Source organism: Rhipicephalus sanguineus, chromosome 10, assembly GCF_013339695.2.
Source record: "Rhipicephalus sanguineus isolate Rsan-2018 chromosome 10, BIME_Rsan_1.4, whole genome shotgun sequence".
In the NCBI taxonomy this organism is placed as follows: domain Eukaryota; kingdom Metazoa; phylum Arthropoda; class Arachnida; order Ixodida; family Ixodidae; genus Rhipicephalus; species Rhipicephalus sanguineus.
Genome location: NC_051185.1, coordinates 71690433 through 71710419, shown reverse-complemented (window position 1 = coordinate 71710419; position 19987 = coordinate 71690433). Strand labels below are relative to the sequence as shown.

Genomic DNA, 19987 nt, shown 5'->3' with positions numbered 1-19987 from the left:
GAGCGCGACCCCTATAACCCCGTTAATATCTTTTGCGTTATACTGTAGGCCTACGCTACTGACATGCGTGCAGTTTTCGGCATGCAGTAAACTACTGCCACTATCCGTAGGGTGTCCAACAAGCACATATATTCAAATACACGGACTATCTGCAGGTATTTTATTACTTTCCTTACGTGAATCTTCCGGTAATAAATCGGCCGCGATGGCTCAATGCTTACGGTGCTCGGCCGCTCACCCGAAAGTCGCGGGTTCGATCCCGGCCGTGGCGGTCGCATTTCGATGGATGCGAAACGCAAGAGGTCCGTGTAATTAGATTCAGGTGAACGTTAAAGAACCTCACGAGGTCGAAATTTCCGGAGCCCTCCAATACGGCGTCTCTAATAATCATGTCGGGGTTTTGGCACGTAAAACCCGGACGTTATTATAATTTAAATTTCGAATGTTCAATGCAACCGAGATGCGCGATCTATTACCTCACCCTGATTATTGCAGAACAATTTCCCCGCACAATTAAGGGCACTCCGTATATTCGTAATGTGCACGTCGCCAATGGCGGTGAAAACGACAGCACAAGCACGTTGTGGAGGAGTGCCAAAAGAATGCGCTCCAAAGGTTGCCACGTTCGCGTAGAAAGCTCACCCTCCAAAAGAACACGCCGTTCAAATTCGACGGCACCGTCGGATTAAAGTCCCTAGATTTTTCCTTTTTACTTAAGTAGCGACAACTGCCTCCTTTCCCGGCCCTCTCTCACGCGCACCTGGCGTCCGACGCCATTTTCTTCCTAACTTGGAAGATTTACAAAGCCATGTGCGTCTAAGTATATTAGCCACGCATCTTTCAGCGGACAATATGCGACCGCGACGCGCCTTTCTCCTCCCGTCAACCCCCTGTCATTAGTGAATGGGGGGACGCGTTCCACCGGGTGCTGGAAAAGCGTTAGGAAGAATATGGCTACCGAAAACGAGCGTTAGCCAATGAGATTCGTCGGCGGCGCTTCAATGGTTGTCGGTACTAAAGAAAGAACAGGGAAAAATCTAGGGACTTTACGTCGTATTACTCATGTCAGCTGTACAGCAAATCAGGAGACAATCGGAATACTGACGGGAAATAAAAGCAGCGAAGCGACGGCTACGGGACTGCCAGTGGCATACGTAGCTTTGCGAAATATGGATAGATAAGCGCCGATGAAGACACGGCGACAGGGCGTCAGTGTAGATTACAAAGGACAGAAGAGTATATCTGGTAACCTCGATTTAGAGACGATACAGTCATCATCATCAGCACAATTCATCCCAACAAATCATCATCATCACAATTATTAAATGCGTATGAGGCTGTACCTTTTCTTTTTTTTTTACTGTTATACTGTACCCATAATTTTGTTTATCCTACACACTGTTACTTCGTTTATTTTCACCATTTTTTTACATCAGTGTATTTTTTACTCCAGTTTTTCTTTTTGTATGCCTCTTTGATCACCTTTTATTTTTTCGTATTAGGATGTACTACTATTATGTACTATTACGTCTTCTAGTCTGCCTTTGTTAACTGCCAATATTTTCTTTTGTGTAATTGAATTTTTACTATTTGTATTGTTATATTGTAACAATTCAATATGCCCTTCCTGTAAAGATCCCTAATGGGATCGACAGTATGAATAAAAATTAGACATTCTTGGATACCAACGTGTGTAGCCTAGCGTCACACATTGGTAGAGGCTTGGGCAGAAATTTATGTATGTTCGCGCGTGTGTTTTTACGTATGCGTGTATATATAAACACGCAAAATTCAACAATTTTGGGAAGGTGGTTGAATACCCCCCCCTTCCCGGCTACGCCTCTGCACGCTGGGATAAACCTCACCTTGTGACGTCACACTATGACGTCATAACATTTTTCTATATGTCACTTCATCGCTCCGACAAGGTCACGTGGTTTTTTGACGTGACTGAGAGACCTTGCGGTCTCGCAAGTCTCGCCCCAAGTCGCGTGGACTGGAGTGCCAACATGGCCGCTTCAGGCTCTCGCCTTAAAGAGTTCTAATCCTGGATAGACCTATGGCATTCGGTTGTGCCTTCGGGCAACGCGGCGCACAAGTGCACCGAGGCGCACAATCAACCGAGCAGCTGTATGTTGTAATCTACCGCACATCACACCCGATACTGGATGCGCCGTTTTCCGTTCGTGCCCACGACAGAACCGATCGTAAAACGAAATCCTCTCGCTCGCTTTAGCACGACGGGGTTGTTCTGTGCCTCCGGGCGGCAAAACCGCGCGGCACAGAAGCGTTCTCCTCGCGGAGCTCGCTGCATGGGCGGAGGCGAGCCGTGCGCGTCTTGTAATCTCCTCACCCTCGTTAACGCCGAGAGAGCGCACATGCACGCACAGGTACGCGCGAAGTCGGGAAAGACGCATTCCAGAGCCCACCGCTGCGCTACTGTGCATTCAACGCTAAAGACGAGGCTTAATAGAAACAACAAAGAAGGAAAAGAATGCGAGATAAAATCGTACAGGCCGCATGCCTCTCAACAATGGCAGGGCGGAGATTAACCTGCTGCGTTCGCAGATTTCTTGCCCGAGGCGAGGCGGCGACCGATACACCGGCATGAGACGAGTCGCGCATACGCTGCACGCATGCAGCTGCTGCGAATGGAAGGATTCCGGCATTTGAGTCGTCGGCAACGGAACGTATACACGCGGGACGGGCATAAAGAGGTGCGCGTGCTCGCACGCACCAGGGGAGGAAAAAACAATAAGTGGGACACAGCCTGTCCGCCGCCGCTAGAGTCTCCCACGGGTGTCACACGGGTGCTTTTGATCACGATCGAGCCGGATCAGATTTCTTGATCGCGATCTACAGTGGTCGCAGCCACACAGTGAAAATTAATCCGGATCTAGCTTGGCGCTCACGTCGGCCAAATCGCGATCTGGGAGTCAGACCAGCGACGCGCAGATCCCGATCGTCTTTATCCCGGTAGAGCCCGAATCGCGATTAAAAGTGAGCGTGTAGCAGCACATGACGCGGCTCGAGCTTAATCCGGATCGGCCTTGATCGCGATCGAGACACCGGTATTAGTCACCCTCACCTTGCCCTCTTCAAGAGAAAAATAAGAGAGTGGAGGGGGGGGGAGAGTACTAAGCGGCTGTTTACTTGGGAAATATATATACATAACATGTTTAAAACAGCGCAAATTGCGACACGGTCAAGAGGAGATCGAAGGACACTCCACAGCGCTGTTTTCAAGATGATCAAGAACTATTACCAACTAATCCAGCTGTCAGTTCTTCGATATATACGTAACAATGGTGGAAGGAAAAGTATTACTGTTAATTCTTGGAGTTCTACGTCCCGGAACCGCGAATATGATTATGAGGGACGCTGTAGTGAAGGGCTCCGGAAATTTTTACCACCTGTGGTTTTTTTTGTTTTTTTTTTCTAACGTGCACCTAAATCTCTAGCATTTTGCCTCCTTCGAAATGCGGCCGCCGCGGCTGGGATTCCACCCTGAGACCTTTGGGTCAGCAGTCGAACACCATAACCACTAGACCGCCGCGTCGGGACGTGAAAGGAAAAGGCAGTTTTACCGTTGACCGCACTGTATAACTGTGAGAAGGGAGGGGCTGACACCTGGACCCCTGGACGACGGTAAGCAGCGGGTGTGGAAGGAGAGGAGGAGAGAAGGGGGAGAGAGGGACAATAGAAGAGGATATGGGGGACATGAGGAGCAGAGAAGGGCGCGTCGAAGAAAACCGACTCAACGCACGAAGCCGGGAGAAATAAGAGATAAGATGAAAGAGACATCGAGTGTCAGAGCCGACAAGAATCAAACAAACAGAGAACACCAGGCCTGTGCGGAACACGCAGCACAGTCACAGCGAAAGCTCGAAGAGCGGACTTTCTAGAGCCCGTTGTAGACTCTCTTGGGGCGACTACTGTGAGTACAGTTGCATTGTACGCAGCACGCCATAATCATCATATTTTCTGCGAAGTAGGGAAGCACCCACTATGCCGTTATTCGTCATTCTGCGGAGGAGCGAGGTACCCGCAAAAAACTTGTAAGGCAGTATGTGCCCTTTGTTGATGCTGTGGCTGATGACGATGGAAAATTATGGCTGAGCTCTTTCTAATTGGCAGGACACTTTAAACCACCCACTCGTTACGCAATTCGCATTGTGTGACGCCTGGTTGTTGTAGTTTTACTCTTCTGCCACGCTATATTAGATATGTTAAAGCGATTCCTTGCCTGACATGACGCCTCTATAGGGTTTTTTTTTCTTTTTTTTTCTTTTTTTTGCGATGAAGCTTCAAGCACCGGCGTGGCTCTGTGGTAGAATACTCGACTGCCACGCAGAAGGCCTGGGTTCGAATCTCGCTCGATCCTAGATATTTTTTTTTTTCTCATAGCAGGCGATAGCGGTTACGGACACCGGCGGCAGCGGCGGCGCACAACCATAGCACTCTAAGAAAAAAAAAAAAGGAGTCGTTTGACTCTTCTTTACTACGTATGTGACTCTCACATGTCTGACTCTCTTTTGGAGAGTCGTGCGGCCCATGCCTTGCTTAAAGAGAGTCAATGTATCTCTCTAAAGAGCGTTACACACGTGACAGTTACATGTGTTGCAAAAAAAAAAAGAAAGAGTAAATGGACTCCCCTTTTTTTTTTCTTACAGTGTACGCCAACCAAATCGGCTGCTGTTGTGATCACATAACAGCTTTCGCGGTAAAAAAAAAAAAAAAAAAAGAATACTTTTGCTACGAAGCGGGAGCCTGGAAAAGACGGCACCGCCGTACACCCCTCCTATAACTATATGTACACTTATATACAACACACCTTCACCCCCCCCCCCCCCACCCACCCACCCTCTTCACGCTGCAGCCCCCGCTGCGGCGCACTGCTCCCATATGCGAGTGACGATTCGGAAGCGCTTACAAATGCGCTATATGCAGCTGATGGAATGACGCCAGTTCCAGACAGTTGCGGATTTCTTTTTTTCTTTTCTTTTTTTTTCCCCGTCTCTCTCTCTCTCTCTCGCTGTCTCTCATAAATGCTACGAAGCCGGGGAAAGCGAGCGACCCGTATAACGTGCCGCAAAGTTGTGAGGCCACACCTGCGAGGTGTGCGTAACACCTACACATGCACGTCTCTCTCATATTTCTCAGAATTTCGCAAAAGCAGGCTGCAAGCCATATCATAGGGCCGATCGCGGCGACGGTTCGGCTTATCACGAACGTCAACGTCTGCGGCGACGGCGCTCTCTTCAACGTTTCTTGCGTTTCCAAGTCGCGAGGACGAATGGCAGCTAGCTTGCGCAAGTAAATGATTCATCGCACGTGGGGCGAATGCATTTGCTTTTTTTTTATCCCTCCTCTCTGCGCTCGTCCGGTCGTAAAATTTATAAAACCGGAGAAAGAGCTGCGTTAGGAGAAAAAAAAAAGTTCGGGAAAAGAATTCACGCGTCTGCAGAGCCACGGAGAACCAACTGGGCAACCATCTTCGGATGAGGCGTGACGAAAGTGAAACCACCTTCGGATCATCCAAAACGCCTGGGGCCACATACGAAGAAGATTTGTATTATTAATATTACGATGGATGGATGGATGAAAGAACTTTATTAGTGTCCAATAAGTCGCACTAGTTTCCTAGCCCGAAGCGGGCCGCTCCCACGTTGGGACCGAAAGACATAGCCTTCCAGCCGCTTCGTGGGTCCGTTGGACTGCCCATAACTGTCCCTCTAATGATTCGTATCTTATTATTCGTCAGCGAATAGGCGGTTCGTGTTCTTGGATCCAGAGGACGCAAGCTGATCGACGATGTATGGAAAAGATAGGCGTATCCGTATGGAACGCTTCCCAGCACCTGTTGATTGTCCGCGGTGGTAAAGTGCTATAGGCTGCTGACCCGAAGGTCGCGGGTTCGATTCCGGCCTCGGCGTTGGCATTTCGATGGAGGCAGAATGGCAGGGGCCCGTGTACTGTGCGGTGTCAGTACACGTTAAGGAACACCTGAGATGGTCGAAATCTCCGTAGCCATCCTCGACGGCGTGCCTCATAATCATATATCGTTCTTTCGGTACGTGAAACCCCACATATTATTAACACGTGTCAACTATCCATGTGCACATCCGTACTGAGAATTACGCCATGTCGCACCTTCGTTCGAGCACGGCCGGCCTTCACGTCTGCCAGTCGAACCCGGGACTTGTATACTTCTCGGCACTATATACACTTTATGAAAACGAGTATTTCTACAAACTATAATCGTCAACTACCTCGCGCACTTTTCCTGCGTTATCAACGCGGTGGTCCCAGCACTTCCCGGTCACGAAAGGCGGGCGCACTACCGGAAGTGACATAGCATTCTTGATAGGAAAGTGGCGAGGAGCCAGCTCTTTTAAGAGAGGAAACGCGAGCAAGCCAGATGATGATCATTGTTGTCAGGCAGAAGTGCTCCCCAAATACTCAATTTTTCTTATACACTCTAAGAAAAAAATCGAGTATTTGGGGAGTATTCCTGCCACACAACAATAATCGTCATCCCCCTCGCGTACTTTCCTCGCGTTATCGCCGCGGTCCCGGCACTTCCCGGTCACGAACGGCGCGCGCGTTATCAGCGTGACATAGCATTCTTGATAGGAAAGTGACGAGAGCCGGGTTTTCAAAAGAGGAAACGCGAGCAAGCCAGATGATTATTATTATTGTTGTGTGGCAGAAATACTCCCCAAATACTCCATTTTTCTTAAGAGTGTATATACACACAGCGCCGTACAACAATGGAGCGCATGCCTGTCACCTGTGGAATGCGACTATATAACGCGGACTCGACATGCGCGCCTTCGCGCAGCTGGCGTGCCATTCAGCCTATAGAAGACGCGAGATAACGAAGCGCCTGATCCTACATTCCATTTCTCTTTCCTCGATCGGTCATTGGCCCAGACGGCGCAGTGACTACGTCATCACCCCGTTCCCGCGGTCTGTCACGCACGCGAGCGGTGCACGATAACTCGGGTATACTGACAGAATGCACAAAGTTGCGCGACTGAGACAGGGACAGAAGATTAGGCGGACGAAGCATTTCGTGCGTCTAACCGTACGCGTCTCCCTTAGGTTCCGTGTCACAGTCGCGCAACATTGTGCATTCTTCTAATCGGAAACCAACAGGACCCAAATTGCAACCTCAGTGACATGCCGTCAGAACCGCGAGGGATAAGTGTCGTTGCGTTACATAAACCTGCGGTTTCGCGAACAGCGCCACAAGCCAAAAAAGGAAAAAAAAAAGAAAGAAAACACGTCCAGTTGCGATGCGCTCGATAAAATCCGGCATTTATACAATCTCTCTATCTCAGAAGGTGAAACGACGCATGCCGATTCGAAGTGTTGCCGAATTAAAATGTGCAAACCTAAAAAGCCGAGAAGCCAGCATTCAGGGACCAGGTGGCACCCGTAATCCGTGCTTGTATGGTTTGCGCATTGCATCCTATGCTTAAGCACCACGAACCAAAGCGTCCAGCAAGAACTTTAATTACGCAAACTTTCTTCCTTGCGCTGTCTATTGAAAGACAAGGCAACGACAACTGACAACTCCCTGACCCTGTTCTCAGTCTTCATCCGAAGGTCGCGGGATCGAATTCCGGCCGCGGCGGCCGCATCTCAATTGAGGCGAGAATGTTTGAGCCCCGTGTACTCTGATTTAGGTGCACGTTAAAGAACCCCAGGAGGTCGAAATTTGCGGAGCCTTCCACTATATACTATACTGTGTCTCTCATAACCATATCGTGGTTTTGGGACGCAAAGCCCCAACAGTTATTGCTATATTGCAATAACTGTTTTCGGTACAAAAACGCAAGTAATGCCACCAACTATAAACTCAATCCGTTCGCTCTCTTGAATTTCAAGAAAGTGAAGCGAGCTTCGGGGGAGGAAGGTGGCAGAGTGAGTTGCTCGGCTTTTAAAACAACGAGCACGCGCGTTCCAACGGACGAAGCCGGTTTGCCGGCGGCAGGCGCGGCCTCGTCGCCAGAGACGGGGTCACGCGCGTGGCCCATTCCGCTTTCTCTTTTTTTTCTCCCATACCTTCGTCTTCGTCCTCTTCGTCGTCGTCGCACTGGGTCGACCGCTTGTCGTTCACGGCGGCGACGCGCTGATGGTGGTGGTCACCGTTGCTGTGGCACGCGGCACGCTGCTGCGACTCCAAGGAAGGTTGCAGATGCCGTCGACGCTGCTGCTGCTGCTGCTCGTCTTCATCGTCGGCGGGCGGTGCTTCGACTCGTATCTCCGGCACCGTGCCGAGCTCCGGGCCGCGACCCACGGGCTCGGGGCGCAGCGTGAAGGAGCGGCTCTTACGGCCGAACAGGCGCATGCTGTCGTATATAATCACGGGCGGGAGAAGAGAGCGGAGAGCACGCGTATGCACAACACAACACACCGCACCACACACACACACGCAAGATTCCTTTCTGCACGGCGGTCGTCTGCTGGGGGAAGCGCTGCTGCGCGCGGACACGCGGCGTTGTGGTCGTCGTAGGGAGGGACAAGGCGGAGAGCGGCTACGCGCCGCCGACGTCAGCAGCGCCGACGCGCCGCGGCGTCGGCGGCGACGTCAGAGACACACCATCTGGTGGAGCGCGCCGTCAGTGCGAGCGCGGGCGAGAGCGACGCGCGCTTTTTCGAGTGACGCGGAAGACAACAAGGGGCGAGGAGTGTTGTAAAAAAAAAACGTGGTTAAAGAACAAACCAACGAACCACACACACATAATAAAAGAAACAAGAAGCAATAAAACACAAACAATCGCGGCCCTCGGCAACAAGTGCCGGCGAGTTCAAGGTGAGCAATCTTTATCCGCTGAAGTTGCTTGGCTCACGATTTTCCGGAACAAATTTAGCCGTGAAACGTCGTCCAAAGAAAGAGAACGAAATGGGGTATACTTATACAAGTGAAAAGCGACTCAATTCCGGGCATTCTTTTTTTTTTTTGACGGATTAAGAGGATTCGGACGGATAATCTGAGATAACTTGGGCGCGTATATTAGCCTTGACGTAAAAGAACATTGAAAGAGCAAGAAAGAAAAAAAACATGGCTGATCCCTCCGTCATAGGAATCGGTATATAACACGAAAGTGAAACTTGTCTTCACAGAAGTAGTGCTTATTGTGTAGCGATATATGAGAGCTTGTACAATGTCTATTCGTGTTTGGCAGCTATAGCACTGTTTGACGTGGATGCACCCATGTTGACGGCATGTCTCTATCGCGACGACTAACGTCCATGATCATGATGAAACCGTTGTGGTAGCTGACGGTGTGAACATATATTTGGACACAGCGAATCGTGAATCCCGCGTAAGGATGATATCAACAAGCTCATGATCAACACTGGTACCCGGTATGCACTTCTTCAAAGCGTCGTCAATTAAGGAGAGAAACGGCACGGTGTGCGCTTTCTAGTAATGGGTAGCCAACGCCTGTGCTCATGCATACACTAACACACACTGCGCTTCAGCAACACGGGAGGTAGAGGTTCGTAGCCTGAGCCGCAAACGCGTGCGTCCCGCTGGTTTCTGTCTCGCAGGCGCTGCTCTCGCTCCACCAAGGCACGACATTCGCCCGTCGAAATCGCGTCCTTTCTGCAACACGTATTGCAGCAGTTTTGTTAGTCGGTGCTCTCGCAATTGAAGCAGTCGGCGGCGGAGAAATTCCGTTGGTGCACGTGGAAGCTACACTACTCCGATGAGCCGACGCACGCTAACACGAAGCCAAAGGCAAAGACCGTAACAGCGTAAAGGGTGCCTCGGCGACGCCAGCGCGGCCAGTCTACCTATCTGGTATCAAGACGCTTTAACCATGACCTCCGACGTCGCGTGCAATCTCGGAGTAAGCGCTAGTAAGTGTCGATCGTGAAGCATTACTTCTTTTCACATCTCACAGACGGCGGCACCGCCCCGCTCCGCCCGTCGCGAAAGAGAATGTGTGAAAGATATAAGGCGCGTTCGCGCCGTGTCTGGCATCTCCCGAGTTAGCCTAGTCGGTAGCGCGTCGGGCGCTTGCCGTCGCGGCCGTAACGTCGTGGGTTCGATTCCCAGCGGGGTATCTTTTTCTTGGGTTTTTTCTTTCTCACCTGTTGGCGTCCATTTTATCAACGTCATATCCGTGACGGATGTACTTGGTGGACCCCGGCATAAAACACTTTCGTGTTAAAAAAATACTGACGGCGGAGTGTATATACATAACGTATTGCGAGAGCTCCGCCCGTAGGCAGCACGAAAAAAAAAGGGCTAAACTAGGGAATTTAGGGGCCGTTTATTGTAACTAAAAGGGGCGATGGCCGTGAAGAGTAAATCAAAGAGCATATAACCAAAAAGTTAAACGTTTCACAAAATGCCGGTCCAACAGTGCGTTTGCATACATTCTTTTAAGAGACAGCCTACCGTTTCCCAAGGTAAAGTACTTAGAGTCGTTCACATTTTGTTCTAAGCACGATCATTCAAACTGCAATATATGTTATAATCAACGAGTACCCATGAGCAAGCGAATTAACGATTGTAAAACTATAAGCCAGATGGACTAGCATGTATGGGACACCGACACACGCTGTTTTTAGCCGTACCTGTACTATACACTATAAACAAGATGTCCCACGTAACTCGTGCCGAAATTAACAAAAAAAAAAAAAAAAAAAACATGCGAGTGCCACGTAGATCGACAGAACAAAGGCAATGTCGTTTAGCGTCGCTTGTAGCAAGCGAGATTTCTAACTCTATAACGTTAAAGATAACGTGTCGTGAAAATTCAGACGTCGACATCGGCGGCGTCGTTGGTTGCGAGCAAAAAATCGGCGTCCACACTGAGTACAATGTCCCTTTATATGTGTTTTCTATTTTCTATTTTCTAATAGAAAATTTTCTATTTAGCATGTGTATATACAGGCACATATACAGAATGTTAGAAGGGCTGGAACGCCCACCTGCACCACTGAAGTATCGCAGGTAGGCACATATACAAACACACATAAAGTATTTTTTGAACCCCCCCCCCCCCTACCCCGGAGAATATTTCTGGCTACGCTACTACTATAGCTGGCTCACGCTGCAGATTTGGGGACACCCCACACTGCACGGAACTGGCGAGAGGAAAGTACGTGCATCATGTGCCGCGAAATGCACATGACTGGAACTGAAATGTATGAATGCAACGCAGGCCGTGGCGTGTGTACTACATCTATATACTATGCATATACGTGCATTTGCCCCTTCCTTCCGGATGACGGCCGCATTACCCGCTGCTCATCACGGAATACCCGCCGTGGCCGCAACATAAAAGGGTGTGTGCCGCTTTTGGTCGGCAAGCGCGCGCGGCAGCGCGGCGCGTTTCGGTCGGGTGGTCGCGAAGTGAGCCGAAGCGAGACGGCACGAAGCGTCTATACTCCGAAAGTGACGGCGAAATTGGACGCGCCGCGGGCGGGCTGTTGACGCGTATACGAGCAACAAGAGAGAGAGATTCCTTCCGAAACCTCACAGTGGGCAATGGAGTTGAAGTTTGCAAATGAGTTCTGCGGAATCCCGCGGGAAGGGTTAAACAAAGGTAAAAATTTACAACCGCCCGTTTGTAGCACGAAGCCACAAAGAAATCCACACGGATTTCTCAGAAAGAAAGTCACTTAGTTGCTTGCCAAAATACGGTGAATGACGGCGACGGGGACGGACATTTTCCAGCCGAGACTGTCCATATAATTGCTATCGCAATAAAATTCGTCTTGGTCTGGGGATCGAACCAGAGACCAACGCCTTTCCGGGGCGGTCGCTCTATACTAATTGAGCTAACCAAGAAGCTAGCGAGCGCGAATTCATCGATAACTCGAAGAACATGAACACATGTTATTGCAAATTTGTCAATATTCCCTTTCTTAACCCTTTCCGCCACCTGCGGAATTCCGCAGAACTCATTTGCATTGATCGCAAGTCCTTGACCATGATTTAACCCTTGCGGTAGCCGAAGTTCTTAACATATGCGTGGGCACCGCATATGGTAAATACCCCGCACAGATGGCATCAACAAGCACATAATAAACACTGATGCTCGATATGCACTCCTTCAAAGCGTCGTGGTATGCGAAGAGAAACGCTACGCGCGTCGTGTCTTCCCTCTAGCCTGGCCGTTACTTCTCACAGGGCGAGCGGGGAACGCGGTGCGACAGCCAGGCTAGAGTGTACTAGAATATTTTCTAGTACACTCTAGCCAGGCGAGCGTCGGAGAGCTATTTGTCGATATGGATGTATGCTATGAGCGAGGCTTGGAGTAAAGCTGCCACCTCACGGTGTGTTAAAGCGTTCACAAAATTAAACTTCTATTGGAAACGCGCCGAATGGGACGGCCGTAGCAACGGCGCGTTTTCTTTTTTTTTTTTTCGAGCCTGGTGGCACAGATGTCATCACCCCGTTATAAAGGGGACGCTCATAGCATCCATCCATCAATCCAAGAGCAGAAAGTGTGAAAGATAAAAGGCGTGTTCATGGAGCCTCCGTAGTGTGTTTGGCGGTACCTCAGTGGGTTAAACGCCCGCCAGCCATAGTCGCGAACCTAGTGGTCATGGGTTCAACTCCCGTCAACGGAACTTCTTCTTAAGTTTTTTTTTCTTTCCCATCCGATGGCGTTCATTTCGCTGACGTACTTCCGTGACGGAAATACGTCCATAAAGTCTTGGTGGACCCCGGCATAAAACACTTTCGTGTTAAAAATTTGATCTTGTACGCATTTAATAATGATTCGTCTTATCTGAGAGGGGGAGATACGCAGACCATCTGCTCGTTGGGTCGGCCCTAGAAATGCTCACGCACTTAAAAGTAAACAAAAATTTCATTACGCGCACCACCCGGTGTTTCAGACAGTGCCGTTAGGCAAAGCACGCAAAGGCTGCAATATATTAAGCCTAAACGTGCGGTGCTCTGTGGGACATAAACAAACCTTTTCAACGACCAATGAAACATCCATTTGCATTAAACCAACACGATCGCAGGCAGACTGAGGTTGGCGTTGACGGAAAGCCATCTCTGGCAATCTGGTTTCACCATTAACGGAAGGATACGTGTAAACAAGGGAGTGGGGGGGAGGGGGAGGGGGGAGGGGTGAATGAAACGAAGATCTGCCGCACGAGTGTCCCGGTCGTTAAGCGAACGACCCAAGTGAAGTCCCTGGTGTATATACAGCAGTTTATAGTACAAAGAATATAGTTAAAACCGCGTGCATAAAGATCGTTCCACGGGGCTCACCACTCGCGCGGTGCTGCATAATAAAACGTATACACGGGGCTGTTTTCGTAACTCGAACATTCACCTCGTCTTATATACGTCGCTTGAGAATTAAGGAGAATGGTATACCGCGTTGGCCTCCGTCCATGTACGGACCTCGACTGAAAGCGACTCGACGTTTCATTTGATGTTGTTTGTTAATATACACTATCAAAGGATGCGAAATGGCCCCTTGTGAAGGAGCCTGAGAAGCGTATACGCCGCGTAAAAGCGGAAATGTTAAGATGTGACGCAAGAAGAAACACCATGAAATCTTGGAATCTGGGTGTTGGGAAGCGGTATAATTAAGTATATGCAACTCATCAGTGTCATCACAACCAAGTAACCACGATGTGTCGTGTGTGTGCGTGTGTGTGTGTGTGTGTGTGTGTGTGTGTGTGTGTGTGGTGTGTGTGTGTGTGTGTGTGTGTGTGTGTGTGTGTGTGTGTGTGTGTGTGTGTGTGTGTGTGTGTGTGTGTGTGTGTGTGTGTGTGTGTGTGTGTGTGTGTGTGTGTGTGTGTGTGTGTGTGTGTGTGTGTGTGTGTGTGTGTGTGTGTGTGTGTGTGTGTGTGTCGTACATAATAAATGCACCAAAGTATTCTACCATCTTCAATCCCTCTCCATTACAACAATGAAAAGCCGATACCGGAACAACTGACAGATATCGCTTTCAAGTTAATGTTACAGAAAAATTCAACTGCTGGGTTTTCACCTGCCCAAAGCTACATGAGGCAAGGGCGTAGGCAGACATTTTTCTTTTCGCAGGCAGATGTGGTCGAGTGTCATTTTGTGTTATGTATATGCAATGGCGAAAAAAATTTGGGGGGGAGGCACGGGCCCGGTGTGCCACCCCATGGCTACGCCACTGCTATGAGGTACGCCGAAAATGGGGGGTTAAAACCTTTACCACATAGTGTTCTTTAACGCGCACCTAAATCAATATACGGAGCAGTTCTTGCATTCCGGCCTCCCTCCCCATCCCTAGCGATACGCAGCCGCCGCGTGGGCGAGAATCGAAACCGTAACCTTTCAGTTGCTAGTAGCGCCTTGTCCTGTGTTCTTCCAAATTCTCCGTTCCTGGCAGCGCTTTACCATAGTGAACGTATGGCAGTCATTCCAAACTGTACTCGGCTGCAACCTAAGAAACAATGTCAGCTCTGCAGCCACGGTCCTCGTTGTCCCTCCCACACAGAATTTGGATAAGTGCTCCTTCCAATAGGGCTTCCTCATTTTCGTGACGTCAAGCACCTCTCGAGTGTTTCAGGTAGCTGATTTTGCCATACAGACCCACGTTTGTGTCGCTGGGTTTAAGTGAGAAACTTGAACGTATACTGGTAAATTTCGATACGGACTCTGAAACAGCTGCTCGGCCAAACGTAATGTTTTAGGTACTAACGACGAACCTTTAACTCTTAGTGATGCGTACTATTTGCATTAACCGTGAAAAAGTACTTACTGTTTGAGCGGAAACCAGCTAGCACGACTGTCTGTCATGTCTTTCACAGGTGAAGGGAAAGCGCGCCTCGGTTCTGTGGGCGAAGGTTGTAGCCGAGTATATATCAACTTTTGTCGCTGAGGTATTATGCGAATTTTAAAAACTTTATAGCCTGTTCTTTCGGTGTCTGTGAACTGTCATCATTACTCAAGTTTCTGAGAACTATGCCGAAAGTATTAACTTTCATATAGAGTCTGCGCGCCCAGCCTCTTAACACAACGCTCGACAGAGGACTCGGCTCACAAGGTGTTCCGCGGCACACCTCCGCGAAACTTAACGCCAACGCTCATATCCGGTTTCAACCTTGCGAGGCACTAACTAATTATGATCGCACAGAACTAGGTCTGTAGTACGCGCACAGCACACCTCACGCACTTGCCCAACCACAAGCTCACGCACGTCCGCCGTCTTCGGTAATAAATTACCGCGCACTTTCCATCAATTATTTAAGAGCGCCACGCGCCCACGGCGCTTCCCGTTTCGAAGAGAAAAGGTTTATCAACGACGCGGCTCCTTATAAAGTCAGAACGCTGACGCGCATACAAGGCGGGCGAAGGTTAGTTGCGAGGAGAAGGTTACGGCATAACTGGCGCGTCACGGAATACCTTCACGTATGTTAATTAACGGTCTAGAGATAGTTAACAAACTTTAACGAAAGGACTCTATATCGGGAGCTAAACCATAAGTCGTCTCGACCCAAAAACACTTCATTCGAAAGGTGTATCGTCGTTTATGTCGAGGTAAAGTGACGCTGATTTCAATTCTTGTCAGCGATAGTGGTTGCAGGGCGGCAGTGGATATCGATCACGTTCGGCAATCAATGATGATAAAAACATTTTATTGATTAAGAGATCTTAGGTTGAGATGTCCAGTCCGGTCCTCATTCGTAGGGTGCCACCCTAGACGCTGGCAAGCTCCGCCATCTTGTCACATTCCGTAACGGACGGTATTTTAAGCCAATCAGAGAGGCCGTAACAGCCCACTGGGCCAATCAGAGTTGAGAAGATCGCGAATATATGACAACATATGGCGGAATTCGACAGTGTACGGAATAGCACACCTGGACACCCTTGGCTGAAACCGCCGTCCACGCTCCGCTCCCGACGAGCAATCACTGTTCCTCCAAATTCAGAATCAGAATGAGTCTATTCGTGTTAATAGATCGACGGTCGTAATTACACGATATGTATATACAGAAGGCGGTCCCTCAGTAAGAAACTGAAACGTGGCCTCTTGTACACGATAACAAGCAGGACCGTACCCAGGAATTTTTTTCGGGGGGTGTTTGTGTGTAGAACGGCTAACGTTGGCAGCTAGTGGTCGCTGTGAAGGTGTGAAAGTATTTCAGTGCCACCCGCAAAGTTAAAGCATCAAAAAATTTCGGGGGGTGTCAGAACCCCCTAAATCCCTCCTTAGTTACGGCTCTGATGACAAGACAACAATAATGGCAACATGTGTAGTAAACAATAATATTATCTTCTAGCAGACGTGGCGTAAGTGAGCACATAAACAACAGTTAAATGTATAAACAAGTACAAGGCGGTGGAGTACAGTGTAATAGCGAAAATTACAAAGATAACATTTTTCAAAGCAGAAAAAAAAATAGAAAGGTACACAAATGATCGCAACAGCAAGAAAAAAAAACGTGTTACAATGATAAAGGTGAGTCTGAGGAGGTTAAAAGAAGGTTCTTAAGTTCAGTATTAAACCTGCGAGCTTTCAGCAATTTTAAAGCTGACGGTAATGTGTTTCAGAGTGACAATGCCGGAAAATGTAAGGACTCTTTGACGTAGGTGGTGCGAATGCTATGTCAAAATAAAGAAAACAAAAAAAGAACAGGTTCGAGTTTAAGCAAATCTAGTATTGTCGATATTAATAAGGGACGTCTGTGGAATGATGGATACTCGAACATCAGAGTTCGAGCCGGACAGGGCCGCCTCCAAGTCATCCCACGTTGGCCGTTCTATTTTGTCTATGCTATTGCTTTTTTTTTTTTTCGGCGATCGGGAGTATCGAATTCCTCGCGTTTCTTTCCGCAACGCCGGCCGGCTGCCTCTGAAGAATGTTCTTTTCGAAAGGCACGAACGTCCAATCGTCGCGCGCATAGCTGTTGTCAGGAGGCAATCGGTTGGCTGTAAGGCGCTTACGACGTCCCTCGTCTAGCCATAATAGCATCACGCGTACAGTCGTGAGCAATGTTAGAAAGCACACCGAATGCATGTTTAATCAACGATTACCTGTAATGTAACGATACGAACGTGACGTACTGGATTGCAAGAGATACCTTTCCGCTTGAGCGTTTAGTGCAGAACACATTTCTGCGTTCGCCGATAGCGTTTAGCCCCCATGGCCTTTAAAAGGCAATTTCAGTGTTGCATCTCATATTGCTCACTACTGCGCGTACATTGTTTTGATTTTAATCCATTAGCAACAGGACCATCAGCATGGAAAATTCATCAAGGAAAATCTCAATCGACTCAGAACATCAAGGTAATTTATTAAGGCCGAACTCATCAAACGCGATGAAGTGACCGTCGGTGTCGGCGTCGGTATCGGCGGCGTCAACACGAGTGAAGCATAACCATGCGATTACGCATGATGACGTAACGAGTTGGCAAAATATGAGACGTCATCGTGACGTCACGGTGACGTCACGTAATGACATCGCAGGACACCGTCGCTTGGTGAAAAGTTACGTCATGACAACGTCACTGGTTGTCAACATCGTGATGTCACACGGCATTGTCGCTTGGTGAAAGGTGAGGCGATCACGGAGGCAGTGCAAAACCAGGTGAGGTGCAGAAAGCTTGCAACGCCTCCGATCCCGGAGGCATTGCAAAACCACGTTAGGTGTGGAAAGCTTTCGGTTAATGCCAGGGCAGGATCAATACATCGACTGAGAAGAAAAAGAAGATGGCTTTCGCCTTCGGGTCGTCTTAGGTGAATGCAGAAGGGACCCTGCGATTTTTTTGTGACATGACAACAGTTTACCATCGGAATGTCAGTGCTATCGATTCGTCGATCGGGTCCGCAGCCGCAAGAGGCCCGAAAGTCCCTGAATGGTATCGCGGATTCCGTGGCTAAGAGGGGCACTTTATCTAATCAGATAACGCGTGCGACGAGGCGGGCATATATACTGGCGTACGTGCTCGAACGTAAGTGACCACCACGATGCGATTATTCTGGAATGCACTTGTCAACTGCGTACGTAGATATGGCGCACGGGCTTGTCATAGTCGGTGACAACGTAAGAATCGAGGCTCCGCCCACAAAGCTGCGTCATGCCTGTCCTTCAGCTCTGTAAGTGAGTCGTATAGCGTTGGTTTTCGTTCGAAAGGCAAGTACTTCGATACTGAGGTTATTCGATGATTGCACGAAAAAGTGGTTCAGTTTCCCTTTGAAAAGGCTTCAATGGCGGTCATATTTGACACTTATATGTGTCAAATATGACCGCCATTTCAACCATGCAAAACCAACTAGCCCTCTGGCTCTTCTGGCGATCATACTGTCATGGCGCCACCAGGGGTCATAATATAATAATAATTATTCGGGTTTTACGTACCAAAAAACCACGATATGATTATGAGGGACGACTTAGTGGAGGGCTCCACCTGGAATTCTGTAAAGTGCACCTAGGTCTAAGTAATACGGGCCTCTAGAATTTCCGCCTCCATCGAAATGCTGCCGCTGCGGCCGGGATACTATCCCGCGACCTTCGGGTCGGCAGTCGAGGCCACCACGGATCGCCAGCGACTATAGACGACACTTAACCTACAACAAAGAATTATACGAACGTCACTGTTCGCGCTTGTCGTAGAACGAAGACACTTATTTTCGTATTTACTTAACTTTTAAATAATCTTGTAGTTTATGCTGTTCAATCGGAACTGTTTTGCCCATTATGTTTGTTCTGTATTGTACCAAATTCGCTGATTATCATGTGTCTGACATTGTCGCCGCTTTGTGACATACCACTTTTATCTTTTTTTCTTTACCCATTATTATTCAGCACATGTGATATCTGTATCGTTCGCTTAACATCTAACATGTACTTCAGTGTATATACATTTCATGTTTTATTTCTTTTGCTGTCAAGTGTTATTGATTCTTTGCTGATTGATTGTTTGATTTCATTTGCTGTCAAGTGTTATTGATTCTTTGAAACTTATTCTTTTCTGTTTGCCAAGTTGCTTTACATGATTTGTTTTCTTTTGTTTAACCAGCACAGGAGGTCCCCTTGCAGCCTAGTGCTTTGGGACCTCCTTCTGTATATTATTTTTCCCATGTATTATCTTTTTCGAATCAATAAAATCATTTCTTCTTCTTCTTCTTCTTAAAAATCAAACAAGACCAGCGCTGAGTATACCAACAGGCGCGTTTATTCTTTGCTGTACAAATACATACGCATTCTGGAAAGGGAGAAAGACGGAGGAGAAGGCGGACATTTTTCGAACACATGCGCAGATGCCCTGATTTGTCAAAGAAAGTGAAACGCTCGACCGTACCGCCCTGTTTTCTACTATGCTTACGTACCAACGAGCACAAGTCCATACGCTTTTAAAGTACGTAATTCTATAACGCTTTGCCAATGAAATATCAAGCACTCGCGTTCCCGATGACACTGTGACTTTTTTTAGTTATTTAAAGTCAGAAAAGCGGGAAGGACAGCCTCGTCGCTTCTTTTTTTTTCTACATTCAGGCGATGCCTGTATTGGCCAAAGGATCAATTTATTTATTTATTTATTTATTTATTTATTTATTTATTTATTTATTTATTATTTATTTATTTATTTATTTATTTATTTATTTATTTATTGTTACAAGTGCCCTCGCGATCGAATAAACATAACGCTGGGCAGAGGATTACAAATGCAAGTACCACAGTCTTAGTATTCAGTATTACCAAACATTTAATTAAGTGGTCATGATAAACAGTGGTTACTTATAATCGGTTGCTTGAAGAGGGCGGCTCCACTCTTTCACGCGCGTGCTGAGAAAGACTGAAAAAACGCACTGTTTCTATATGTATAGCACTATTAGTACTAATAGTACTACAGTACTGTTGCTATATGTATAGTTCTGTTTTTCGTAATGCCAACTTTAAGGGGAAATCAGGGGGAAAATATTGCGTCACTGCGCAGACAACGGTGGTAATATGTTTTGTGGAACACTGCTGAACGAAACAACGAAACGAAAGGGAAATGATCATGACA

The 19987-nt window shown here is 48.1% G+C and overlaps 1 protein-coding gene across 2 annotated transcripts in view; it reads right to left on the bottom strand.

Moving 5' to 3' along the window:
* LOC119372122 (cAMP-dependent protein kinase type II regulatory subunit) overlaps positions 1-19987 on the bottom strand; it is a 143336-nt gene that overhangs the window by 77695 nt on the left and 45654 nt on the right. Inside the window, exon 1 of one of the 2 annotated variants that reach the window (XM_037642585.2) lies at positions 8074-8486. The exons of the other annotated variant lie outside the window; for it this stretch is intronic. Within the exon in view, the coding sequence (XP_037498513.1) occupies positions 8074-8359 (286 nt within the window). The 5' untranslated portion in view covers positions 8360-8486. Of the gene's footprint in view, positions 1-8073; positions 8487-19987 lie in introns of those variants that run through there. 2 annotated transcript variants of the gene reach the window in all.